A 24946-nucleotide genomic window follows, 5' to 3' on the forward strand; every position below is an offset into this window, starting at 1 on the left:
TTTAGGGCCTGGGGAAAGGGGTGAATATGGAGTAACTGCTAATAGTTATGGGGTATCTTTATGACATAATAAAAATGAAATTAGATAGTGGTTATGGTTGTATGACTCCATGAATACACTAAAAACCACTGAATTATATACTTTAAGTGGGTAAATTGTGCGTGAAATACATCTTAATAAAGATGTCATTAACAAAAGTAAAAAGAAAAGGTAGAATTATTGCATATCAGTCAAAAAATAAATAAGAAAAAAACTTAAGGATACAAGTTAAGTTCTGATTAGCATGTACTAACACATTTTGTGTTAAATATTCTCTTTGAAAATGTTAGGTTAGCACAAATTAGAAGTATTGCAGAATTCTTTCTCGTTCAGAATTTTTCTTGGGCAGTAGAGTGTTAACAGTAATATGATATTTGAGTTCTAGAAGATCTTCTTTTTGCTTTATTCAACAAAACTTATTAAGTACTTATTCTGTATTAAGCCCTGTGATTAGTATTAGGATCACAAAGACAAGACATCGTCTCCTGCTTTGAAGGGGTTTCATTTTTAGCTCAGATAGATAGAATGGGAAATAACTGTGATAAAGTGTTAAAAATAATATGATTAGTAAGTATTCAGGATTTTTTGAGAGTGCAAGAGAAGAATGGTCATTTCTGCTGGGCAGATTAGAGAAAACTGCAAAGAGATAATTAACGCTTGGAGTAAACTTAAAAGATAGACTGGTTTCACTGGGAGAGGCACTCAGCAGAGGGAACACTTGTATAATGGCTGCTCTGTTTGGGCAGGATAATAAGTCTAGTAAATTTTGGGTGATTGAGAGTGAGATAAAAGGCACTGTTGTTGATATGGCTAAGAGAAAACATCGTGTATATTTTTATTTTTAACTGTTCAGAGGCACTTTTTTCTCTTTGTGGTTGCTTTAGAAAGAACAGTTTACTTGGCCGGCTGCCGTGGCTCACGCCTGCAATCCCAGTACTTTGGGAGGCCAAGGCGGGTGGATCACCCAAGGTCAGGAGTTCAAGAACAGGCTGGCCAACATAGCGAAACCCTGCCTCTACTAAAAATACAAAAATTAGCTGGGTGTTGTGGTGTGTGCCTGTAATCCCAGCTACTTGGGAGACTGAGGCAGGAGAATTGCTTGAACCTGGGTAACAGAGTGAGACTCTGTATCAAAAAAAGAAAAAATAAAGCAAACAACGGTTTACTTGTGTGGTTACAGAAAGTTAGTAAACAGGCTTTTATATGGTGTGACCACTCAGTCTTTTATATGCTAATAACCATTTGGACTAAGGAGAAGAGGATATAATATGCCAATATTGTAGAAACTTATTTGACAAGGGAACCTTTACTCTTGGAGTTCAGTGTGGAAGTAGGGGAGGTGTTCTGTTATCAATTGTGGTATATCTATTTGATGGAATATTAAGTAGTCATTAAAATGATTATTTTGAAGATGATAGCAGCATGGAAAATGCCTGTATAAAGACATCAGCATTCAAATTAGTTTGCTACAATGATTACAATTATGGTAAATATCCATGCATGGAAAATTAAAACTAGATACTATTTTTATCCATTAAATTGACAGTGGTGTGGGGAAATGATACACTCTTTGTAGAGCAGTTTGGCTCTATTGGAATTGTAAACAAATATATGCTTTGATCAGATAGTTCTTTTAAGAATCTCTACTGAAATACTGACCTCGTGCACAAAGATGTGTACACAGGAATGGTCTTTACAATACTGTACATATTGGTGACAATTTGGAAGCACTTTAAATGATAGTCAATAGGAGAATAGTTAAGTACATTAGTGTATATCCAAGTGATGGAATACTCTGTAGCAGTTAAATTGAATTAAGGTCTATTCAATTTAGGTCTGTATTCTTAGACCTATTTAAGATAGGTCTGTATCTGTGACACTAAAAAATAAATCTTCCAAGATGCATTCTCTGAAAAAAAAGTCACAAAATATATGTATGTATGTGTCTCTATGTCTATGTATACATATATATGTATATAATATTCCCATTTATGGAAAACAACTATATTATGAATGTCATTCAGCATATTGATAGAATGTCTGTAAGGACACAGAGTAGAATATTAATAGTGGTTTCTAGTGGGATGGGAATGGTGATTCAGGGTGTTTGTGTGAAATGGAACTTTTACTTTACATGTTTCTGAAATGTTTGAATTTTTAACAATAATTGTATGTTACTTTTATAACAGTTTTAAAAAACATGCAGGAGAGAATAGACAAATGTATACCAAAGTATTTACACTTGTATTAAGGTGGTAAGATTATGGATGACTCTTTCCCCAAATTTGTTTATTAAAATTATAAAAAGGAGGTGCTGGGGTGGTGGTTCATAGCACTTTGGGAGGCTGAGGCAGGCAGATCACTTGAGCTCAGGAGTTCGAGACCAGCCAGGCTAACATGGTGAAATCCTGTCTCTACTAAAAATACAAAAATTAGCTGGGCACGGTGGCATGCGCCTGTAATCCCAGCTACTTGGGAGGCTGAGGCAGGAGAATCACTTGAACCCGGGAGGCGGAGGTTGCAGTGAGCAGAGATTATGCCACTGCACTCCAGCCTGGATGACAGAGCAAGACTCTGTCTAAAAAAAAAAAAAAAAAACAGAAAACAAACTATATATATATGTATTTGTATATATATAAATAAAGGAAACACACATCATTCAGGATATAATTGCAAAGGATTGCCTTATTCTTTTGATCTTCACTGTTTACGAATTTTGTATTAAAATTAGGCAAACCTGCCCATTTTGAGGTTTAGCTTTGCTCTTGTAGGTGGACCTTCAATCCTGCTGTTCTCACTAAAGCGAACATTGTCCGAAGTGGAGATGCTGCTCAAGGTGCAGAAGGAGGCACCTCTCAGTTTCAAGTGGGTGATCTTGTACAAGTTTGTTATGACCTGGAACGAATTAAACTTCTACAAAGAGGACATGGAGAATGGGCTGAAGCGATGCTTCCAGTAAGTATGTATAGAATAATTCTGGGCTAGAAATTACAATATGCTTATGTCATTTTTAAAAGTAAATTAATGTAGAAATTAAATTGGCATAAAACTTCCTAGAATTGTACTCTCCATTTGCACCTAGACATACTCGTGCCTTTTGTTTTCTAATTTATCCCAGTTAAATTAGCCTGAGAAGATCCAGAAATGGTTACAGTTAATATTTATTATTTTTTGATAGAGTGGTTATTGGAGAATGTTATGTGGTACAAGTCAGCAGTGGTTTTTCTGATACTTAACCCCAGAATGATACAGGTTTGTGCCCATCTGGTCTCTAGCGGTGCTGGACCAGTGCAGCTTTCCTGATGTGGTGGCCTGCCTCTTTAAAACTTGAGTATGAAAGAGCAGCTCAGAAATGTGTGTGCTTTCATAGAGTGAATTTGTTCCCAAAGAGCTACAGTTTTTTATTTAGTCATTTTTTCATCAAATGTTCAGCAGCAACAAACAAATTTGCTTGTTCTGCCCTCTCTTCAATCATCCTTCCCTTTCCCTGTCTGTACTTGCTTCTGTCCTTCTGTCCCTGCCTTTGGTATTACTCTGTCACCGTGCCATCCCTTATGCTGCCTTGTTCTGTTTCCCTTCCTCCTCTACCTTCCTGTGTCCTCCTCTATAGTTCTCCACCTTGCCTACTCCCATCTTCTGTCTCATCCAGCCTCTCAGTTCCTGTCCTGTCTGTCTCTCCATTCCAGTCCCATTCAGTGCCTCCATCCTGTCCCATGTACTTCATCTCACATCCCTCTTAGTATCCTATCCACCCCCACTCTACTGTAATTGTTTGGTCTCTTCTCCTGGCCAGCACCTCCTCCTCTTCCCATCCAGCCCCAACTCCTGCCCCATCTCATCCCCTCCCATCCTGCCTAGTCCCTCCTTACTGTTGTTCTGACCCTCCATTAGCCCTTCCATCCTTTCTGCCGTATTCCCTAAGTAGGTATTTTAGCACATATAATATGCCTGTTAGGCAGGGCTACAATAGTGAACAATACAGAAAAAATAGTGAACAATTGTGAACAAAACAGAAAAATAAAATCTCTGTTGTTATGATGCTTTTATTCAAAGACACTTCACAGTTTGTAGCTGCCATACACACATACATACAATATTACAAGAGGGTGATGTTATAGCATCCTTATTTTAAAAATGAGGAAATCAGAGGTGCGATTCTGAACTGGATTTTGAACACAGATCTGTCTTATTTCAAAACCTAAGCACTCTTTCTACCATTTCAAACTGCTATATAAATAAAACCTATAGAGAATTCTAAAGGGAAATTCTGGGATTCCAGTAGTAGTGTTATAGATTTTGTATCTTATCAAATCCTTTTTGATAAAAATAGACAATTAGATTAGCATAACCAAAAAAGCCACAAACATCTATAACAAAACTAGGTTTCAGAGTAACCTGTTGAACCCTAAATATGAATGAGTAGAGATAAACCACTGACAGCTATTGAGTCTGCATCTCTTCGTATGGGAGCAGAGAGAATTAATGAGGCATCTGATAGATCTGAGAACAGGAAAGCTCCAAAACAGCTAGCAAAAATATTCATTGGCTAGTGTGGTAGACAGTTGTCTTAGCAGCACCTGAACCTGAGAGGGTTCCTGAAGACTCCAGTTTGGGGTGAGAAAATAGGACCATGCTAAAGTCAGAAGGGATGGAACTAGTGTGGGCCTTTAAACTCAAAACTAACCAGTGAAAGCTCCCTTCCAAGGCAGAGCCTCACTTTGAGGAGAAAGTGCTGGGAATAGAAACAAAATTTAGTAGGATGGAGACAGTAGGGACAAAGGAAGGAGAAGGTCCAGATAAAATTTAGAAGATCATGGTTAAATTCCCATACACAATTATTATTGAAAAAAGGGAATAAGGAATAGAACTTCTCTACAGATAATGAAAGTATATCAGGCCAGACGTAGTGGCTCATGTCTGTAATCCCAGCGCTTTGGGAGGCCAAGGTGGGTGGATTGCTTGAGCCAAGGGGTTGAGACCAGCTTGAACAACATGGTGAAACTCTGTTTCTACTAAAAATACAAAAATTAGCCAGGTGTGGTGGTGTGTGCCTGTAGTCCCAGGTACTTGGGAGACTGAAGTGAGAGGATCTCTTGAGCCCAGGAGGTTGAGGCTGCAGTGAGCAGAGATCACACCACTGCACTCCAACCTGGGCAACAGAGTGAGACCCTGTCTCCAAAAAAAAAAAAAAAAAAAAAAAAAAAGCATATTAGAAAGATATGTGCAGAAAAATGATGAAAACTATACTTTTATAATTTAAAATGAGCTAAAAGGCTGGGCACAGTAGTGTGTACTTGTAGTCCCAGCTACTCAGGAGGCTGAGGCAGGAGGATCACTTGACTTCAAGAGCTCTGGGTGTAGTGTGGGTGTCTGCACTAAGTTCGGCAAGGATATGGTGACCTCCTGGGTGAACCCCAGGTTGCCTATGGAGTGGGGAACTGGCGCAAAATCAGAAACAGAGTAGGTCAAAACTCTCGTGCTAATCAGTAATGGGATCATGCCTGTGAATAGCCACTGCACTTTAGCCTGGGCTAATGTAGTGAGACTGACTCTTAAAAAAAAAAATGCAAAAAACAAAAAATGAGCTAAAAGAAATTAAGAAAATGAAAAAAATGTAAGAGAATGAAATCAGAAATGAGGGGATATAACTTAGGAAATAATTAAAAAGAAGTGAAAAAGTCATTTTATAAGCGAAGACTAAACTGGAAGGAACACAGAGCAGAGCAAATAAATGCAACAGATAATGGCTAAGAGAAATAGAAGGTGAAAAAGCAGGAAAATTTTAAAAATAGAAAAGGTGAAAAGTATTTCAGAGAGAAACAAACATGAAATAGCCTCTCTCTCTCTGTATCTCTCTCTCTCTCTCTCTGAGAGAGAGAGAATCCTTGTAGAAAGGAAACTAAACCCAAATAAATGAAATGAAACAAATATGAAGATTTGTAATTTTAGAAAAATTTTCCTGGAATTAAGAAAACAATTTGAAACTAAATTTTGAAGGGGCACATTGCATACCTGGGAAAACCAACCCAGAACAGCAAACAGTGGGCTATATTCTGGTAAAATAACTGAATCTTCAAGACGAGAGAAAGTATCCAGGAAAAAAGACCAGACAGGTTATTGGTCCTAAAGGAAAGAAAATTATTTTGCTGTTAAGAAAAAAATCTCTTCTCAGTGTTTTATGCCAGAAAACAGTGAGATAGCATTTAAGATACTCAAGGAAAGAATATAAGCTGAAGATTTTATATGTAACCAAACTAACTTTAAAGTATAACTGTGCTATGAATATGTGAGAATTCTTGTTCCCATGAGTCCTTTCTAAGTAATTTGCTAGATAATGAGTTTCAGACAACCAAAATGACTGTAGAGACATCAAGTGAAGGACTAGTGATCATGGAATATGTATTGATTTGTTGAACTAAGATTAAATGAATGTTGTAAAGGAAAGGGTGGAATATATAACGATTATATGTTCTAACAGTGTAAATTATAGTTGTAAAAAATGGGGTGGAAATTGAGCACATGAAAAGTTTAATATGCTGTTTGCCTTTTAGTTGTATTAACTGGGACTAAATATTATTATTTTAGATCAAAATATTAGGAAAGAGAAAGAGTAGGGTAAGGACACATGAATGACTAATTTCAGTGTTGCACATATTAGGGAACCAAGTCGAGATATATATATATATATACACACACACACACACACACACACACACACACACACACACACACGTAATATATAATAACTATTAGGACAATACAAACTATATGAAAGCAGACAATGCAATGATAAACTATGAAGTTACAAATAAGCATTACCTATATAAAAAGGGAATAGGATGATACAAGGGGCAAAGAAGGAAGGGAGACCTCTTTGAATATGTCTTGTTTTATAGATTTGATTTGAAATCACATACATATTTAATACAATTGTAAAACGAAATTAATTTAAAAAGGAAACTCCTCAAAGTGGAAAATGAAATGAAATAAATGAAACTAAGTGTGTTTCTGTTAGCATAACCATGTAGAGAGAAAATTCCAAGTAATTTTTTAAACACAGTTAATTTTTCTTTATATCTTCATAGGAAGAATAGACCCTAAAGAACTGCATGGAAATGAAATGTTTAACACTTTTCAGAAATCTTATTGCATGTAATAGCGTTGATATTGTTATTCCAAGATTGTTAGATGTACCAAAAAACAAATGAGTACTTGTGTGATAATTCTGTTACTCCTTTGACTTTGAGAATCAGAATTATCAGAGTTGTAAAAGGAGATGCAGATATAATATAGAGGAGGTGAAGTAAAGACCCTGTATTCTTGAATCTGAATGAAAAGAGTGTTTGAATTTATGATTTATGCTTCTTTAAAAACAAAACAAATGTCTTCTTTTGAGAAGTGTATGTTCATATCCTTTGCCCACTTTTTGATGGGGTCGTTTTTTTCTTGTAAATTTGTTTAAGTTCCTTGTAGATTCTGGATATTAGACCTTTGTCAGATGGGTAGATTGCAAAAATTTTCTCCCAGCCATAAAAAAAGAATGAGATCATGTCCTTTGCAGGGACATGGATGAAGCTGGAAGCCATCATCCTTAGCAAACAAACACAGAACAGAAAACCAAACACCGCATGTTCTCACTCATAAGTGGGAGTTGAGCAATGAGAACGCGTGGACACAGGGAGGAGAACAACACACACTGGGGCCTGTCGGGGTGGGGGGCAAGGGGAGGGAGAGCATTAGGACAAATATCTAATATAATGCATGCGGGGCCGAAAACCTAGATGATGGGTTGATAGGTGCAGCACACCACCATGGCACATGTATAGCTATGTAACAAACCTGCACTTTCTGCACATATATCCCAGAACTTAAAGTAAAATTAAAACAAAACAAAATCCCAAACAAAAACTCCTATTTCCTAGCTGTATTCATGAAAATGCCTCCATAGTGACCATTTTAGTAATAACCAAACTTAGTGCCCAGGTTATGGTTTTCAAGCAGCCTTTCTCAATAAAGAGCCAAGGCTTTTTGGAGAAATCGCTAATTCTGGCTCTTTGACAAGAGGTGAACAAAATGAGCTTCATACCAGGTAACAAGGAAGCTGTCACTGGTTTCTAGGACCATGTTAAAAGGACCTAGCAGCCAACTTGAAGGGGTTCTTGCTGACTATATACAGAGGGCTGATGAGTTATTAAACTACACCAATTAGTAAGATTCAAATGGTAAGAAACTTTGTAAGATAAAGAACTGTTTTTTCAACAAATAATTTGCAAAGAAAAACATGTACGTATGGACTTTATGTGGATCTTGATATAAACAAACAAAAAATTGATAATTTATGAGGTAATTGGAAGTTTGAACACTGGAATTTTGTGATATGTAACTATTGTAACTTTGGGTGAGTTGATAATAAATAGCATTGTAGAATATGTTATGAAAAAAAGAGTTCTTATTGTTTGGAGGTACATACTGAAATAATACTGGAGGAGAGAATGGGTAGGGGAATAAAGGAAACAAGATTAGCCATGAGCTGATAATTGTTACAAATGGTTGATGGGTACATGAGGATTCAGTATGCTGTTGTCCACTTTTGTATCTGTTGGAAGTTTTCCATAATAAAAAGTTGAGGAGAAAAAACAAAGAACGTAGCCTCATAGAGTTTGAGATGATAATGGAAAATTCCAAGTGAAAATGTCTAATAGGCTGTTAAAAAATTAGAATTAATATGTGTATGTGGGGGTGAGCGGTAGTTTTGTGTTTTCAAAAAAAAGGTGATAGTTGTCAAAGTGGGTTGAATTTTCAATGAAGAAGAGTAAAAACCTATGGAATAAAATTTTGGGAAAATGAACAGGTTTAGGAATATGAGGAAGGGAAGGAAAGGAACTGGCAGAAATCAGATGATTCCAAAAAGGGTTTAAACATAGATGTAAGCTTGAGCCCTTCTTGGCCAAATTGGTTTATTTTTTTATTTTTTATTTTTTTTAGAAATCCAATTTTCTTTTTCAGGCTATATTGATGATAGATTTTAGACTACTTGAGTTGCAAGTTCTCAAAATGTACCTTATGGATTTAAGAAGGAAGGATTGAACATCAAAATAGATTTTTATGAACTCGTATGAATAGGATAGACTTTATCATGATTTGTCTCATATTCTTGTGGAAGTAGTTTTATTATTATTTTAAAAGATATTTTTTAACATTTGTACTTATTCAAATAACCCATTTCAGTATGGTTATCCTTTGGAAGTTTTTTCATTAGTGATAAGTAAAATAATTATTTTAAGCATATAAAAACTAGTGATTGATTTGATGGTATATACTTTAGACTTGGAAACATGAATCTATTTTTTTCCCCAAGACTTTAGGTAAAGTTGGCAGAGTACAACAGATTTATTCAGACAGTGATTTAAAGGTGGAAGTTTGTGGAACATCTTGGACATACAATCCAGCAGCAGTTTCCAAGGTGGCATCTGCAGGATCAGCCATTAGCAATGCATCTGGTGGTATGTTTTATATTGTGTTTCTTTAAAAGTAATGTGGTTTACATTAAAACCTTTGCTAATTCCCCAGTTCTCATATACAGATAATGTTGTACATGTGCTTGGCTTTGTCCCAGATTACACAGCCTTACTTGAATGTTGACCACCTTTTAAACTTTCACTAAAAATTTTTATTTTTTATAATGTGTTGAACAACCTTTATTCTGGCTGAAGTACTCCCTAGAGAAGTTCCATAAAATGTGTGCCTTTTCTTGGGTATATCAGGGGATTTTCCACATCAAATTTGAGATTCCTAAAATTCAAGATTCTACTCTTTAGTCAGAACTTTTGTTTTCTGCGAAAGAACCATCACTTTCTTAAACTGCTTTGTTTTTTCTGTATTTCCAATATTATTGCTCGCAGATGGCTTTCTTCTTGTATATTTTTACATATCAGTTATTTTTTCTCTTGCCATTTAATGAGTTATTATACATGCTGCGGTGAGTAGAAAACTATGTTAAAATGTGAATATGCTGGATGCTTGAGTAGACTCATTCACATAGTCTTTCTTTCCTGTGCTCCAGCTTTGTATACACAGACAGACTCAGTTCATTTTACAACATATTACAAGTTACTGTATGTACATGTTGTCATCCAGAAAAGGAGATAGAACTGTAACTATAAATAGTAAGAAACAAAAGGAAAACATAAAGTGACTTCCAATTTTATTTTTGTCCTGCTTTCTGCTTCCTTTGCCTTTTTATTTATTCTTTCCTGCTGTAATTTGCTAGTATGCTTAACATTTAAATCCAGTGTTTATTTTTACCTTGAGGTTAAATGACATCATAGCAGGTTGATTACATACAAAGTAAAAGAGTGAAAGACAGTTAATAGCCTACTCTCAAATTATGTGGACTTGGCCCACTTTGTCATTTGTCCCTTGCCCTATTTTGTGATTTCTCTGCTTTATGATAGGTACCCCAAGAATTAAGGAGTTAGAGCTTTGTAGCCTCTGTATTGATTGATACTATTTAGAAAAAAATATCTTATGAAAGGGTTTAGGTATATTCATCCCTGGTTCATTGTTGTTTTGTCAAAACCAATCAGTTGGCACTTACTGAAAGTTATTAGCACTTAGATGTCCAGTTTCAACCTAAAGAAAATTGGTTTGACCCTAAAATACGTACCCAGATATTACAGATATTGTTGCTTTTGATCATAATCATTGATCTGTTGAATTATTTTAAAGTCTGTAGTATTGAGCTCTGAGAGTCAGTGTAGTGTCCTTAAAATCTGAAAGGAAGTTTGTATCATTGTGGTACTCCCATAGTAGTGTGTTTATTCATAAACTTTTTACGATGACTTTTAAATCTTGAATTAGTATATAATGCACTACTTTTTCTAAAATTATAATTTGATGTACATGAGTTGGAGAAAACTTGGAATACTTAAGGGCTTGCATTTAATGCAGCTTTTTATAGTAGTGATTATAACTTGCATGGGTAGTTATCTGTAGCATAGTAGAAAAATAACATTAATGATGGAAAGAATAAAATAGGAAAAGATTATAGAAATATTGGGTAATACTTGTTTCTTAGTAGTTAAGGTTTGAGATCCTCCTATATTAGCAGCTTTATTTGATGCTTTACAGAAAGACTCTCACAACTCCTGAAGAAATTATTTGAAACCCAAGAATCTGGTGACCTCAATGAAGAATTAGTTAAGGCTGCTGCCAATGGAGATGTTGCTAAAGTGGAAGATTTGCTTAAAAGACCAGATGTGGATGTGAGCATTTTAAAAATTATTTTGAAGCATACAAAAAGTAGAATAGTATAATGAACCTTATCCTCAACAATTACTAAGATTTTGCCAGATGTGCTTCATTTATTTCTTCTTTCTTGTTTTTGTGAAGTATTTTAAAGCAGACATCAGACATTCTTCAGTGTGCATTTCTAAAAAAAATAGACATTTTTATATTTATGACCTTTTTTATGATTGACACAACTTAAATTTTGGTTTTTAAAGACTAGTATCCTTTTGGAAATTCAGCGATTTTTTTTTTCCTCATGTAAACATCATTTTATGACATCTTCTAAGTATATTTTAGTAAATTTTATAAGCAATTTTTTCTTTATTTTTTATTTTTTTATTTTATTTTATTTTATTTTTTTGAGATGGAGTCTCGCTTTTTTGCCCAGGCCGGACTGCAGTGGCGCTATCTTGGCTCACTGCAAGCTCCACCTCCCGGGTTCATGCCATTCTCCTGCCTCAGCCTCCCAAGTAGCTGGGACTACAGGTACCCACCATCGCGGCTGGCTAATTTTTTTTGTATTTTTAGTAGAGACAGGGTTTCACCGTGTTAGCCAGGATGGTCTTGATCTCCTGACCTCGTGATCCACCTGCCTCAGCCTCCCAAAGTGCTGGGATTACAGGCGTGAGCCACTGCGCCCGGCCTTCTTTTTATTTTTAATTTTTGTGAGTGCATAGCAGGTGTGTATATAAGCAATTTTCAATCCCTCTTTTCAAAATATTTAATATAACTCCTCTCTACCCCAATGATAGTTGACTATTTCACAATTTATAAGGCAGATGAATTAAAGGCCATATGTTTTATAACTCTTCCTAGTTTATGTTGTGTTTTTGCCATTCATACAAGCTATCTTTTAAGTGGGCAGTTTTGATTCTAGTCATTGTGCTTTGTCTTTGGCATTGATACCTTGCTGGCACCAGTATTATGTTGGGTGTCAGCCAAGAAGTTGTAGTTGGAGTGACAATTTGAATCATTCTCACTGTGTTGTAAGGGTTTTTGTTGCCATACCTTTCTTTGCATGTTTGTTTGTTTTTAAGTATGCTAGACAGTTTGAAGATCAGATCTATAATTATAAAGTATTAATGTCTTATTTCTCCTATAAGCTCGACATGTTAGCTTTATTATAGAGAAATCAATTGTAGCAATACAGCACAGCAATTTGTTGATTGGTTGTGAGCTATGTAAAAATAATTTGCTTCAAATGTTGAAGTACCAGGTATTTTTTGTGTTTGAAAGATAGTCAGATTTCCTTTGTATTCCAGTGAAGCAGATTTAGGTTTTACTGTACTTAAGTTTTTTTCATTTACTTACTAATTTATTTTAAAATTATTTTTTAAGAGCGTTATAGTACTAAAAATTTAAAGGAAAATACAGTTCTATAAGATTTGTTATGAAAAATAACATCTCATCTTTCTCACCCCTATTTTCCTGTTCTACAGAGGCAACTATTCTTAGCTGGCTGATAGCCTTCATATTTACCTCTACATTTTCCAGTAACATACCAGTATACCTCTGTTATAATGTCTTAATTTTCTTTCTTCCTTTCCTTTACCTTTTCCTTTCCTGGATCTTTTGATACCTCACTGTGGAAGGTGAGGATTTAGCTTTATTTCACCACTTCCATCCCGTGCCCACCAGACACACACATACTGTTTCTAGCTTCATCATGTAGTTATATTGTAATTTTGTTTGGATTAAAATTAGTTGTGCATGTTATATAAATGACATTCATAGCCATGCTGTGGAGTACATTAGATTATGTTTTCCTGCCTAACTTTTTGCTTTAATTGGAGTTCACAATTGTCATTTTTGAAAAACTGAAGTTTTTTCCCTACAGTGAAATATGTGGATGAGCCAGTTTTGACAAATGCATGCCACCCATGTAGTCCACACCTCTGTTAAGGTGTAGAATATTTCCTTCATTCCTAAAAGTTACTTGTGGTCTTTCCCAGTCCCTCTTTACCTTACATATAATTTTTATATTTTTTCATTTGTTAGTAATCTGTATTCTTATACTTAATTTCTTCCTAAATTCCTCTTTAACCGTAACATACCTCAATTGCTTGAGACATTTAGGTACAACAAATGAAATGTATTCATTTTCATCTTCTGGGAGACATTTTTCTTAGGCCTTCTCATATTCTCCATCTGAACAGGGTGTCCTCTGCACTGGATGCCCACTTGGAGTGTCTTCTCACCCATCATCCTGAGGGTTCCCTTCTGTTCTTTCCTGTGTTGGATTTCTTGTTTTCTGTATCCCCTGTCTTTTTGTTTCTACATTTTCTCTCTTTTTGGTGAAGTAAGGTTTTTATTATCTTCTGAGAAAGGATGCGTGGGAAATAGACCTTTAATATCTGAATTTTTTTTAACTTCACAATTAAGTTTTAGATTGGAATAGAGTTCTAGGTTAGAAGTCATTTTCCTGTAGAATAATTCCAGAATTACTATTGAGAAGATATAAACCATTCTGATTCCTGATCTTACATGTATGCTGTTTTTTCTCTCAAGCATGATGATTTTGTCTTGGTTAGCATTAAGAACTTGCACAATGATGCACCTTGATGTGGATCTGTTTTCATCTATTGCTTTAGGTGTTTGACTTTTTAAAACTAGAAATCACGTCATTCATATCTGCAAATTCTCTTTAGTTATTTTATTGGTTATTCTTGGACTATTCATCGAATTTTCTTTTTTTTTTCCTGTTTTTTTTTCTTTCCTCTACTCCCTTTCTGAGAGTTTCCTTAACTTAATTTTCCCACCCTTTTTCCAAGGTTTTCATTATTCCATCAGTTTTAAATTTCAAGCTTTTCTTGGTTGCTCCTTTCACATTCCTTTTGATGGTATGTTGGTGTTTAAAGAGGATACAATGTCATGTCTTTCCTTACTGAGCATACTAATGATAGGTCTTTATAAGAAAACATTTTCTTGTGCCTGCTTAAGTTTTTGTCTCTTCTAAGTTACTTTTTTCACGTCAGAGCCATTCCTTAGATGTCTGGTAATCCTTGGTTGTTCGTTCATCTATAAGAGGGGACAAATCTCCAATCCTTGGTTGTCCATTCATATTTCAATAGGACGTTAAAAAGCTGATTGATAGCTCTCCTCACCTGGACTTGTTGACTAACTTTGCATTATGGTGATTGGGTGTGTAGAGTTTTGGGGGATCTCTAAATACCATCCTATAGAAATCTATTCTCTACAGTTGTTCAAGTTTTCCTGTCTAGGGATGAGATGCAGGCAGCTAGTGTTCTGTCCTTGAGTTTGAGGAGAGGGCTTGGAGTGTGGCCATTGCACATCAGACTTATACCTGAGGCTCCCCTTGTTACCTGTGATGTGCTTGTGTTTGTAGGCTTTGAGTTTGTCTGGGATTCCCTGTGCTCTTTACACTGTGGCTTCCTGTTCTCTCTAAAGTCAGATAATGCTTTTCCACCTGTTTTCTCTCTTTCACAAATGTGTTACTTTTTCTTGTTTTCTAATGTTCTCCCTTTATCTTTATGGATTTTTACCTTTTAAATTATTTTATTGTCATTTTAGTGTGGTTTCAGGAGAGATAGTATATAAACATGTGGCCAAGCTACCATCTTTAATGATTTTGTGGATGGGAGTAAAAGGGGTAGAATTAAAAGAATTGCACTTGGCCTTGGGTATGTCCGTGGGTTAGTTATACATGTCCACAGCATCTGAAGTGAAGGAAAGGTTGGAAATTACTGCTTTATAATAGTTGTATATACCTACCTTGCTAACTTATTTATGTATCCTTATTTATTGTCCTTGCAGTTTGCCTGCAAGTTGATGTTTGGTATTTTTGTTGAATTGAATTTATTTATCCCTAGCAACTAATATCTTTTCTAAAAGTTTTCTTTTCACTTCAGTGCTTTTTTTCATTGAACCATGGACTCAGAGATTAATCTAAAAAGAAATATATATACAAAACTAACTTAACTTACTTCCTTTCTTTCTCCCTTCTTTTTCTCTTCTTTCAACTTTGCAGATTGCCTAACAGTTATTTTGTAACTCTTTGGACGATGGAACTTTTGTTTTTTAAAACAATACTTGCTTCCCTTCTCTAAATTAAGAAGTCTGTAGTTATCTGAACTATGATATATGGAACACCAACCTAAATTATTCTCATGGAATCATACAGTATACTAGATTTAAACCTACACTGTATGTGTATATATTGCCTGTTTCTGATTATTCATTCATTCTTTTCATTCTTTTTTTTAAAAAAATGTAGGTAAATGGGCAATGTGCTGGCCACACAGCTATGCAAGCTGCTAGTCAGAATGGACATGTTGACATTTTGAAGTTACTTTTGAAGCAAAACGTGGATGTCGAAGCAGAGGTAAGTAAACTTGAAAAATATTTTAAGTAAACATTTATTTCCTAGAAATAATACTTCTATATCATGAGATGGATTGTTTTTATTTTTGAAATTTAATATCCAACTAAGGCTTTTCTGATTGAAAATAAAAATCTGACGGAGGCAATTTGAAACAGTTCTTGTCTTTCTGTGATCCTTTATATTTTAGCCATAGTCCTAGGTAAAGATAGGAGTTGAGTTTCATGCTACTGTGGTGTAACCATCATATTTCAGGGAGCTAAAGGTGGGCTCATCCGAGAATAAAGAATCATACTAGGGAAATTGAAGGATGAGGAATGTAAATCCACTGGGTCAGAATCTTTCCTGATCTCTGTGACAGTTGGAAACTTTTTTTGTTGTTGTTTTGTCATAACTGAATTAGCATTTTTTAAGTTTTATTGTTTCTTGACCTTAATGTGAATATTTGAAGTGTTCATAATGCATTTTTATCACCATATGTGTGTATATATGCTTCATTTAATTTAGAATATATTCTTATAAAAGAGAAACACTTCTTAATATCATTCGAGTCTTGACTGGGGATCTCTCTGTATCTCTATTGTGAAGGATGTCTTGCTTTGTCTTACTTAACTAGTCATTACTAAAAATGTATTTGAATCACACTTATTTTAGTATAGTGCAAGATTATTTAGAATAAATCAAATTCTAGCAAATTTAAATTAGGCAGAATGTTGCAATTTTGTCTAAAAAACACTCTCATCTGTGAGTGCTTAATGAGGACTTGAATTGCTAGGGCTAAATTGGTGGATCAGCCTGATTTTACTAATTAAAAAATTTAAAAAGATGCATATTGGAAAAGAGAAGCCTTTTCTAGTCTTATGTTACTTTTTCTTTTTTCTCTAATTGCATGTATTTTCAATTGTTGGACAGCTACTAAAGAGCCTGTGGTTTTTAAGGGTAAACAGGTCATCTATAATGTTGGAATTTTCTGTTGCCTAGAAATAACTTGAAATCAAGTAATTAATTTATTTTTGAGGCAGAGTCTCACTGTGTTGTCCAGGCTGAAGTACAGTGGCATGTTCTCAGCTCACTGCAACCTCTGCCTCCTGGGTTCAAGTGATTCTCGTGCCTCAGCCTCCCCAATAGCTGCGATTACAGGCGCCTGCTACCACACCTGGGTAATTTTTGTATTTTTAGTAGAGACAGGGTTTTGCCATGTTGGCCAGGGTGGTCTCGAGCTCCTGACCTCAAGTGATGTGCCTGCCTGAGCCTCTCAAAGTGCTGAGATTACAGGTGTGAACCACCACGCCTAAGAACTTGAATTTTAAATTAGCATATTAGATATCTATGAACTATACAATAGTTTTATTACTATGATGTCTTTATGAATGAGATTATATAATTTGATTTTACTTTTGCACTAGTAATTTTTAAGTCACATCTTTCTTGGTTGTAAATTTAGTAACCTAGTGTGTGTTACAAGTTTTGTTTTGGTAATGAAAGTTAATTTTAGTGTTTTGTATATAGAATGTAATTACTTTATTTTCTTATTATTTTAGTTTTATTTGGTGGAATGGTATGAAATTTCTTGAGTTGAATATCTGATTTTTAATTTAGTGAATCCAGAAACTCCAATAGCAACAAATACTGAAAAACCAAAGTCCTTGTGATTACAGCTAATAAGGCAAGAAGCTGAAAAACCACATTTCTTTTTGCCTAAGTTTCTTTTTAAAGTATGCTTTCGGATTCAGAATTTAATCACCAACCTGGCAGCATGGGATTATTCATATATTTATGTTTCTAGAGATTTTTGTTCACATGAGAGGTTTTGCAGAATGGATTTGCGGCTGTGGAGTCAGGAATGAAATTGGCACTGTTTTTCAAGAGTAATTTTCTTTCTTTCCTTTTTTTTTTTTTTTTTTTGAGACAGAGTCTCCCTCTGTCACCCAGGCTGGAGTGCAGTTGCATGTTCTTGGCTCACTGCAACCTCCGCCTCTCAGGTTCAAGCGATTCTTGTGCCTCAGCCTCCCGAGTAGCTGAGATTACAGGTGTGCACCATTACGCCAGGCTAATTTTTGTAATTTTAGTAGAGTTGGGGTTTCGCCATGTTGGCCAGGCTGGTCTCAAACTCCTGACCTTGAGTGATTCGCCTGTCTCAGCCTCCTGAAATGCTGGGATTATTGGCATGAGCCCCATACCTGGCCAGAATTTTTTTTTTTTTTTTTATTTGATACAGGGTCTTGCTCTGTTGCCCTGACTGGAGTGCAGTGGCGTGATCATGGCTCACTGCAGCCTTGAATTCCCAGGCTCAAACAATTCTCCCACTTGAGCCTCCCAGGTAGCTAGGACCACAGGTGTGTGCCGTCATGCTTGGCTAATTTTTAAAAAATTTTTGTAAAGAGAAGGCCTCACTATGTTGCCCAGTTTGGTCTCGAACTCCTGAACTCAAGTGATCCTCCTGCCTTGGCCTCCCTAAGTGTTGGAATTACAAGTGTGAGCCATTGCGCCCAGCCTCTTTTTTCCTTAATTGTACTCACATATAAAACAAACAGTTAGTTAGTACTATAAGCATGGTATAATGGGAGTTGAAGTGAGTCTTGGTAGTCTAGATATTTATAAATAATGTTTTTTTTTTTTTTGAGATGGAGTCTCGCTCTGTCGCCCAGGCTGGAGTGTAGTAGTAGTGCGATCTTGGCTCACTGCAAGCTCCGCCTCCCGGGTTCACGCCATTCTCCTGCCTCAGCCTCCCGAGTAGCTGGGACTGCAGGTGCACGCTGCCACACCTGTCTAATTTTTTGTGTTTTTAGTAGAAACGGGGTTTCACCGTGTTAGCCAGGATGGTCTCCATCTCCTGACCTCATGATCCACCTGCCTCGGCCTCCCAAAGTGCTGGGATTACAGGCGTGAGCCACTGCACCCAGCCAAATAATGTATTTTTAAGTTTGCAAACTGACTGCTAACTAGAACGGTGAGATACGTGGGACTTTTACCATATTCCTTATTTGGATTTCCATTTTGTGCATTTTTTTATTTTAAAATTCATTATAAGCAGATGCAATTTGTAGAAGTGTGAAAAGAGATATTAATAACACAGTTTCCCAATTGGTAAAGGAAAAACTATACTGAAAAATTGAGTTAAAATATAAATATCGGCCAAGTGCAGTGGTTCACGTCTGTAATCCAAGCACTTTGGGAGGCTGAGGTGGGTGAATTGCTTGATTCCAGGAGTTGAAGACCAGCCTGGGCAACATGGCAAAACCATGTCTCTATTAAAAATATAAAAAATTAGCCAGGTGTGCTGGTGCACAGCTATAGTCTCTTCTACTTGGAAGGCTGAGGTGGGAGAATCACCTGAGCCCAGGAAGCCCAGGCTGTGGTGAGCTGAAACTGCACCACTGCACTCCAGCCTGGGTGGCAGGAGTGAGACCCTATCTCAAACAAGAGTACAGCCCAAGACTAAAACAGAAGTTCATCAGAGTTTCATTTTTCTAGGATATAAGAATTAACATTGCCTATTAAACAACTATATAGTTTAATACATTGGTTCTTAGCTGGGGGCATTTAGGTTCCACAAGGGACATTTGGAAATGTCCGGAGGCATTTTTAGTTGTTACAAGTGGGTGGGTGGAGGAGGTACAGCTGACATCTAGAGGATAGAAGCTAAGGATGCTACTGAATGTCCTACAGTGCTCAGGACAGCTCTCACAACAATGATCTGGCTTTAAATGTCAGTAGTGCTAAAGTGGAGAAAATAGTTAATTTTGCAGATGCACTTAGATTTGTCATTCATAATTTGCCAGCTTGTTTATAAAGTGATTTGTTTTTTATTAACTTTTTTATCATTGGAAATATTAAACATATACAAAAGTAGAGATAATAGTATAATGAATCTTAGGTACCCATTGCCCCACTTCAATTAATACTCATGGCCAGTTTTATCTGTACACCTTTCCTCCCATTCCCCCTACTGAATTATTTTGAAAGTAGATCTAGGTAGATACCATATTATTTCATCAGTAAATATTTAATATGTATTCTAAAACGTAAGGGCTCTTTTAAAAAGTTTCTCACCTTTATCACACCTAAAAATATTAAAAAAATTTATTACACCTAAAAATGGTAATAATTGATTTTTTAAAATCTAATTTTATTAAAAGCTTTGGAGTTAGCAGAAGAATAAAGGAAATAATATATTTTGTTCTCTAGTTATCTCATTTGTTAAGCTTTCATTTTTTCCATCTGCATTAGGAAGTAGGCTCAAGAGAGTATAGATCAGGGTCTGCAAACTATAGCTTGCAGGCCATTTCCAGCCCTCCATCTGTATTGTAAAGTATTGTTGAAACACAGCACAGCCATTCATTTATTTACTGTCTGTGGCTCCTTTAGTGTGACAGTAAGGTAGCTGTGTAGTTTCGATAAGAGACTGTGTGGCCTGTAAAAAGTAAAATATTTACTTTCTGGCCCTTCACAGAAAAGTTGCTGGCCCGTAGCATAGATGACTATTGCAGAGTTTTTGGTTGATTTAAGCTGTTATCAAACAATTATTTGGTACATAGCATACCTTTGGAACATGTGATAAGATTATATTTTGTTTCCTATTTCCTTTTCTTAGAGAAACCTCAAAGAGCTGTTTTGGAAAGTTGATTGTCTCCATATATTGACCTACTGAATTCAGTAGGATTACATTCTGTTTCTTCTTTAATGTATAGGTAAAGGCATCAAGGACTATGATATCTTAGGTATGTTGATATAGGTGAGCTAATTTTGGATCTGCCGTGGACTCTATATTTTTTTCCCCCACTGATGAAGTATAATAGTAAAGGTATGGAGATTTGGATGGAAGATGAGTTTTTAAAAATATGTCTTTATTATGAGTTTCCAAACATAGTACATCTGCTTAAGTTATAAGGACATTTGGGGTACTTTGGGGTAGTTTCATCATTTAATTAAAAAAAAAAACTGTTTCAAATGGAGAAGATTAGTAGTAGGGAACAATACTAGACTTTGTCAGATAACCCAAGTTTTTTGGCTAGATGGACTAAGAAAAAAGAAGACTCAAGTTACCAAAATCAGAAATGAAAGTGGTTACATTACTACTAATTCTACAGAAATAAAAAGGATTATAAGAGAGTACTATGAACAATATGCCAACAAATTGGATAACATAGATGAAATGGATGAATTTCTAGAACACAAAACCTGTCAAGACAGAATCACGAAGAAATAGGAAACCTGAATAAACCTATAACTGGTAAGGAGATTGAATCGATAGTTGAAATTTTCCTAACAAGGAAAAGCCTTGGACCTTATGGTTTCAGTGGGGATTTCTGCCAAACATTTAAAAAAGAACTAATACCATTCTTTCTCAAACTTTTCCAGCAAATTAGAGAGGAGGGAAGACTTCCTAACTCATTCTAAAAAGCCAGCAAAACCAGTACAAAGCCAGAAAAAGACACTACAAGAAAAGAAAACTACAGACCAATATACCATATCAACATTGATGCAAAAATCCTTAACCAAATATTAATGAGCCACATTCAACAGCATGATAAAGGGATTATACACCATGATCAAATGGGATTTATTCCTGGAATGTTAAAAATTGTTCAACATAGGAAAATCAATTAATGTAATACGCCACATTAACAAAATGATGGGGAAAAACTGCATAATCTTTCCAATTGACCAGAAAAGCATTTGACATAATTTAACACCCTTTCATGATAAAAACATTCAATAAACTTGGAATAGTAGGGAACGACCTCAATGTAATAAAAGCCATATATGAAAAACCCACAATGAGCATCATATTCAATGGTGAAAGACTGAAAACTTTTCTTCTAAGAACAGGGCAAGGATACCTGCTTTTACCACTTCTATTTAACAGTAATGGAAGTGCTGACCAGAGCAATTAGGCAAGAAAAAAAAAAGACATCCGAATTGGAAAGGAAATAAAAATTATCTGTTTGCAGTGATCTTAGTGAAACCTAAAGATTTCAACAAAAAAACCTTTTAGAACAAATTTAGCAGTTTAGCAGAATACGAAGTTAAAACACAGAAATCAGTTGTATATCTATACATTAACAATGAACAGTCTGTTAATTGAACAATCTGTTAACAATGACTCAGGAAATTGAGAAAATAACTCCATTTACAATAGCATAAGAATAAAATACTTAGGCATGAACTTAACCAAGGAGATAAGACTTATACATTGAAAACTATAAAATACTGCTGAAAGAAATTAAAGAAGACAGACAACTGGAACTACTTTCCATGTTCATGGATTAGAAAATTTATATTGTTAAGATGTCAGTACTACCCAGAGAGATCTACATATTCAATGAAATTCTGTCAAAATCCTAAAGATGTTTCTTCCAGAAATAGAAAAATCTATCCAGAAATTCATAAGGAATCTCAAGAGAGCCCCAAAAACAGCCAAAGCAATCTTGAGAAAGAACAGAAGTTGGAGGACTCACACTTCCTGCTTTCAAGACTTACCACAAGGCAACAGTAATCAAGACAGTGTATTACTAACATAAGGGTGGACATAAAGACTGATAGAAGAGAATTGAGAATTCAGAAATAAGCGTTTGCATTAGGGTCAATTGCTTTTTGGGGTCCAAGACAATTTAATGGAAAAAGAGCAATCTTTTAAACAAATGGTGCTTGGGCAACTAGATATATTCATATGTAAAAGAATAAAGTAGGAACCTTGCCTAACACTATATACAAAAATAAATTCAGAATACCTTAAAGATCTAAAAGTGCGACATAGAACTATAAACCTTTTTGAAGAAAGAGCAAAAACCTCACAGCATTGTATCTGCCAGTGATTTCTTGGATATGACACCAAAAGTACAGTCAACAAAGGAAAAATAGACAAATTAGACTTCATGAAAATTAAAAACGTGTATCAAAGAACATTTGTCAACAGAGAGAAAAAGCAGCCTATGAAATGGGAGAAAATATTTTCGAATCATGTATCTGATAAGAGATTAAAATCCAAAATATATATAGACTCTTAAAACTCTACATCAAGAAAACCTAAAAAACTCCATTTGACTTGAATGAACATTTCTGCAAAGACTATATATGAATGATCAGTAAGCACATGAAAAGATGTTTAACATCACTAATTATTAGGGGAATGCAAACCAAAACCACAGTGAGATACTGCCTTACAGCCATTAGGATGGCTGTTATCAAAACAATCAGAAAAAACCTATCAGTGAGGATGTGGAGGAATTAGAACTCTTTGCACTGTTCATAGGAATATAAAATGGTATAGCCACTGCTGAAAAGAATATGATAGTTGCACAAAAAATTAAAAACTGAATTACAATATGATCCAACAGTTCTACTTTTGAGTATATATCGCAAAGATTGGAAAGGAAGTCTTGAGGAGGTATTTGTTCACCTGTGCTTTTGGCAGCATTATTCGTAATAGCTAAAGCATGAAAGCAGCCCAGGTATCCATTGACAGAAGAATGGATGAGCAAAATGTGGTATGTGCTTATAATGGTATATCATTAAACTTAAAAAGAAAGGAAATTCTGACACATAAGATCCTTGAGGCCATTATTCTAAGTGAAGTGAGCCAGTTACAAAAAGACAAATACTGTATGGTTCCACTAAGAAGTATAGATAGTAGTCAAAATCATGGGAACAGAAAGTAGAATGTATGGTGGTTTCCAGAGATGGGGGGGTAGGAGGAATAGGGTGTAGAGTTTCAGTTTTCTCAGTTTTTAATGGGTATAGAGTCTCACTTTTGCAAGATGAAAAAAGTTCTAGAGATGGATGGTGGTGATGGTTGCACAGTGATATGAATGTACTTAATATCACTGAATTGTACATTTAAAAATGGTGAAGATGGTAAATTTTATGTACATTTTGCTGCAATAAAAATATTAAAAAGTCATGATGGTTATTTAAGGATTGTATTCAACACCCATTTTTATTCTTACTAGTTAATAGTCACTGTGCTAGGTCCTGGAAATAAAGATGACTAAGACACAGTCATAGCCTCCAAGAAGCCCACAGCCAAGTAAAAAAGACTTCAAACAAATAATTATACTATAGTATGAGAAGTGGTATAATCAATTTGTGAGAGTCAGGGGAAATTTCACAGGAGAAGTGATGCCTGAGCTGAGTTTTATAAGATATCTAGTCTCCAGTCCAAGAGGGTGACAACAAAGAGCATTCCAAGTCTAGGGAGTAGCATATGAAAATATATAGGATCCCTTAAGTTGATAAGTTGGAGCCTGATATCTGAGGGGACTGTGGCAGCAGGCGAGGCTGGAATGGTTCACAGACGTAGGTCTCAAAAGAGATTTGTTTTATACATAGTAGAGAGACATTGAAGAGGTTTAAACATAAAATTTGTGTTTTACAGAAAGAATTATGACTTTGGTGTGAAGAATAGATTGGGATAAGAAAGTGAAGGGAGGTTGAGTTGTGGTAATCATCCAGGTGAGTAAGAATGAAGGCCTGAATTAGTTTGTGGTAGACTTAGAGAAAAGAGAATAGATATGAGCATAAATTGAGGAGTAAAAGCTGTAGAGTTTGGTGCTTGCAAATGGAGGCTCACAGAGAGGAAGCAGTTGACTGTGACTTACAGATACTGATTTTGTTGACCATATGGTCTGTAGTTCTGTCAGCTAAGATAGGCAATACTAAACAAGAGCAGGTTTTGGAAAATGGAGAGAGAATAGGGCAGGGGGATAGAAAGAAACACGATCAGTTTTAGATTTAATTTGAGGCCTCTTTATGAAATTCTTTGAGATAATCTTATAGAGGTTAGCTGTAACATTGTTCCTTAAAATTCTCTTTTGGTACTAGGAACAGGACAGGCACATGAGCTGTGTTTTAGGTTTATTTGGAGTATTTAAGATGGATTCAGAAGAAAGCAACAAAACTTACAAGTTAAGGTTTTATTATAACTGCAGTTTTCTAATTTAGAAGAGAAACCTGGAAGTAAATTTAATTATATTTAATTGTAATTTTCTAGTGTGCATGTGTATTTTCCATAATTTAAAAATTGTTCTTATTTATTTCCTTTTGACAAACATATCAGAGTTTTTAATTCTTTGGTGTTTATTTTTATGTAAATTATTGACAGCCTGCATTAAGTGTTTCAGTAGTGATTTTCTAACAACGATACAGTGTTAGTAGCCTGATGTTCCCTTTTTCAATGGAAGGTGAATCACAAAATAGGGTTAAAAACTGTAACAGAAAAAAAAAAAAGACTGGAAGGTGGGAAGATCTTAACTCTAGGATTCTGAATTATATGTGTTA

The 24946-nt window shown here is 35.4% G+C and overlaps 1 protein-coding gene across 1 annotated transcript in view; it reads left to right on the forward strand.

Annotated features, from left to right (window-relative positions):
• Positions 1–24946, forward strand: part of MIB1 (MIB E3 ubiquitin protein ligase 1) — a 134259-nt gene that overhangs the window by 52892 nt on the left and 56421 nt on the right. Inside the window, exons 7-10 of the mRNA XM_024235899.3 lie at positions 2811–2994; positions 9398–9542; positions 11170–11303; positions 15563–15670. Of these exons, the coding sequence (XP_024091667.1) occupies positions 2811–2994; positions 9398–9542; positions 11170–11303; positions 15563–15670 (571 nt within the window). The remainder of the gene's footprint in view (positions 1–2810; positions 2995–9397; positions 9543–11169; positions 11304–15562; positions 15671–24946) is intronic.

This window comes from Pongo abelii, chromosome 17 (genome assembly GCF_028885655.2).
Source record: "Pongo abelii isolate AG06213 chromosome 17, NHGRI_mPonAbe1-v2.0_pri, whole genome shotgun sequence".
In the NCBI taxonomy this organism is placed as follows: Eukaryota; Metazoa; Chordata; class Mammalia; order Primates; family Hominidae; genus Pongo; species Pongo abelii.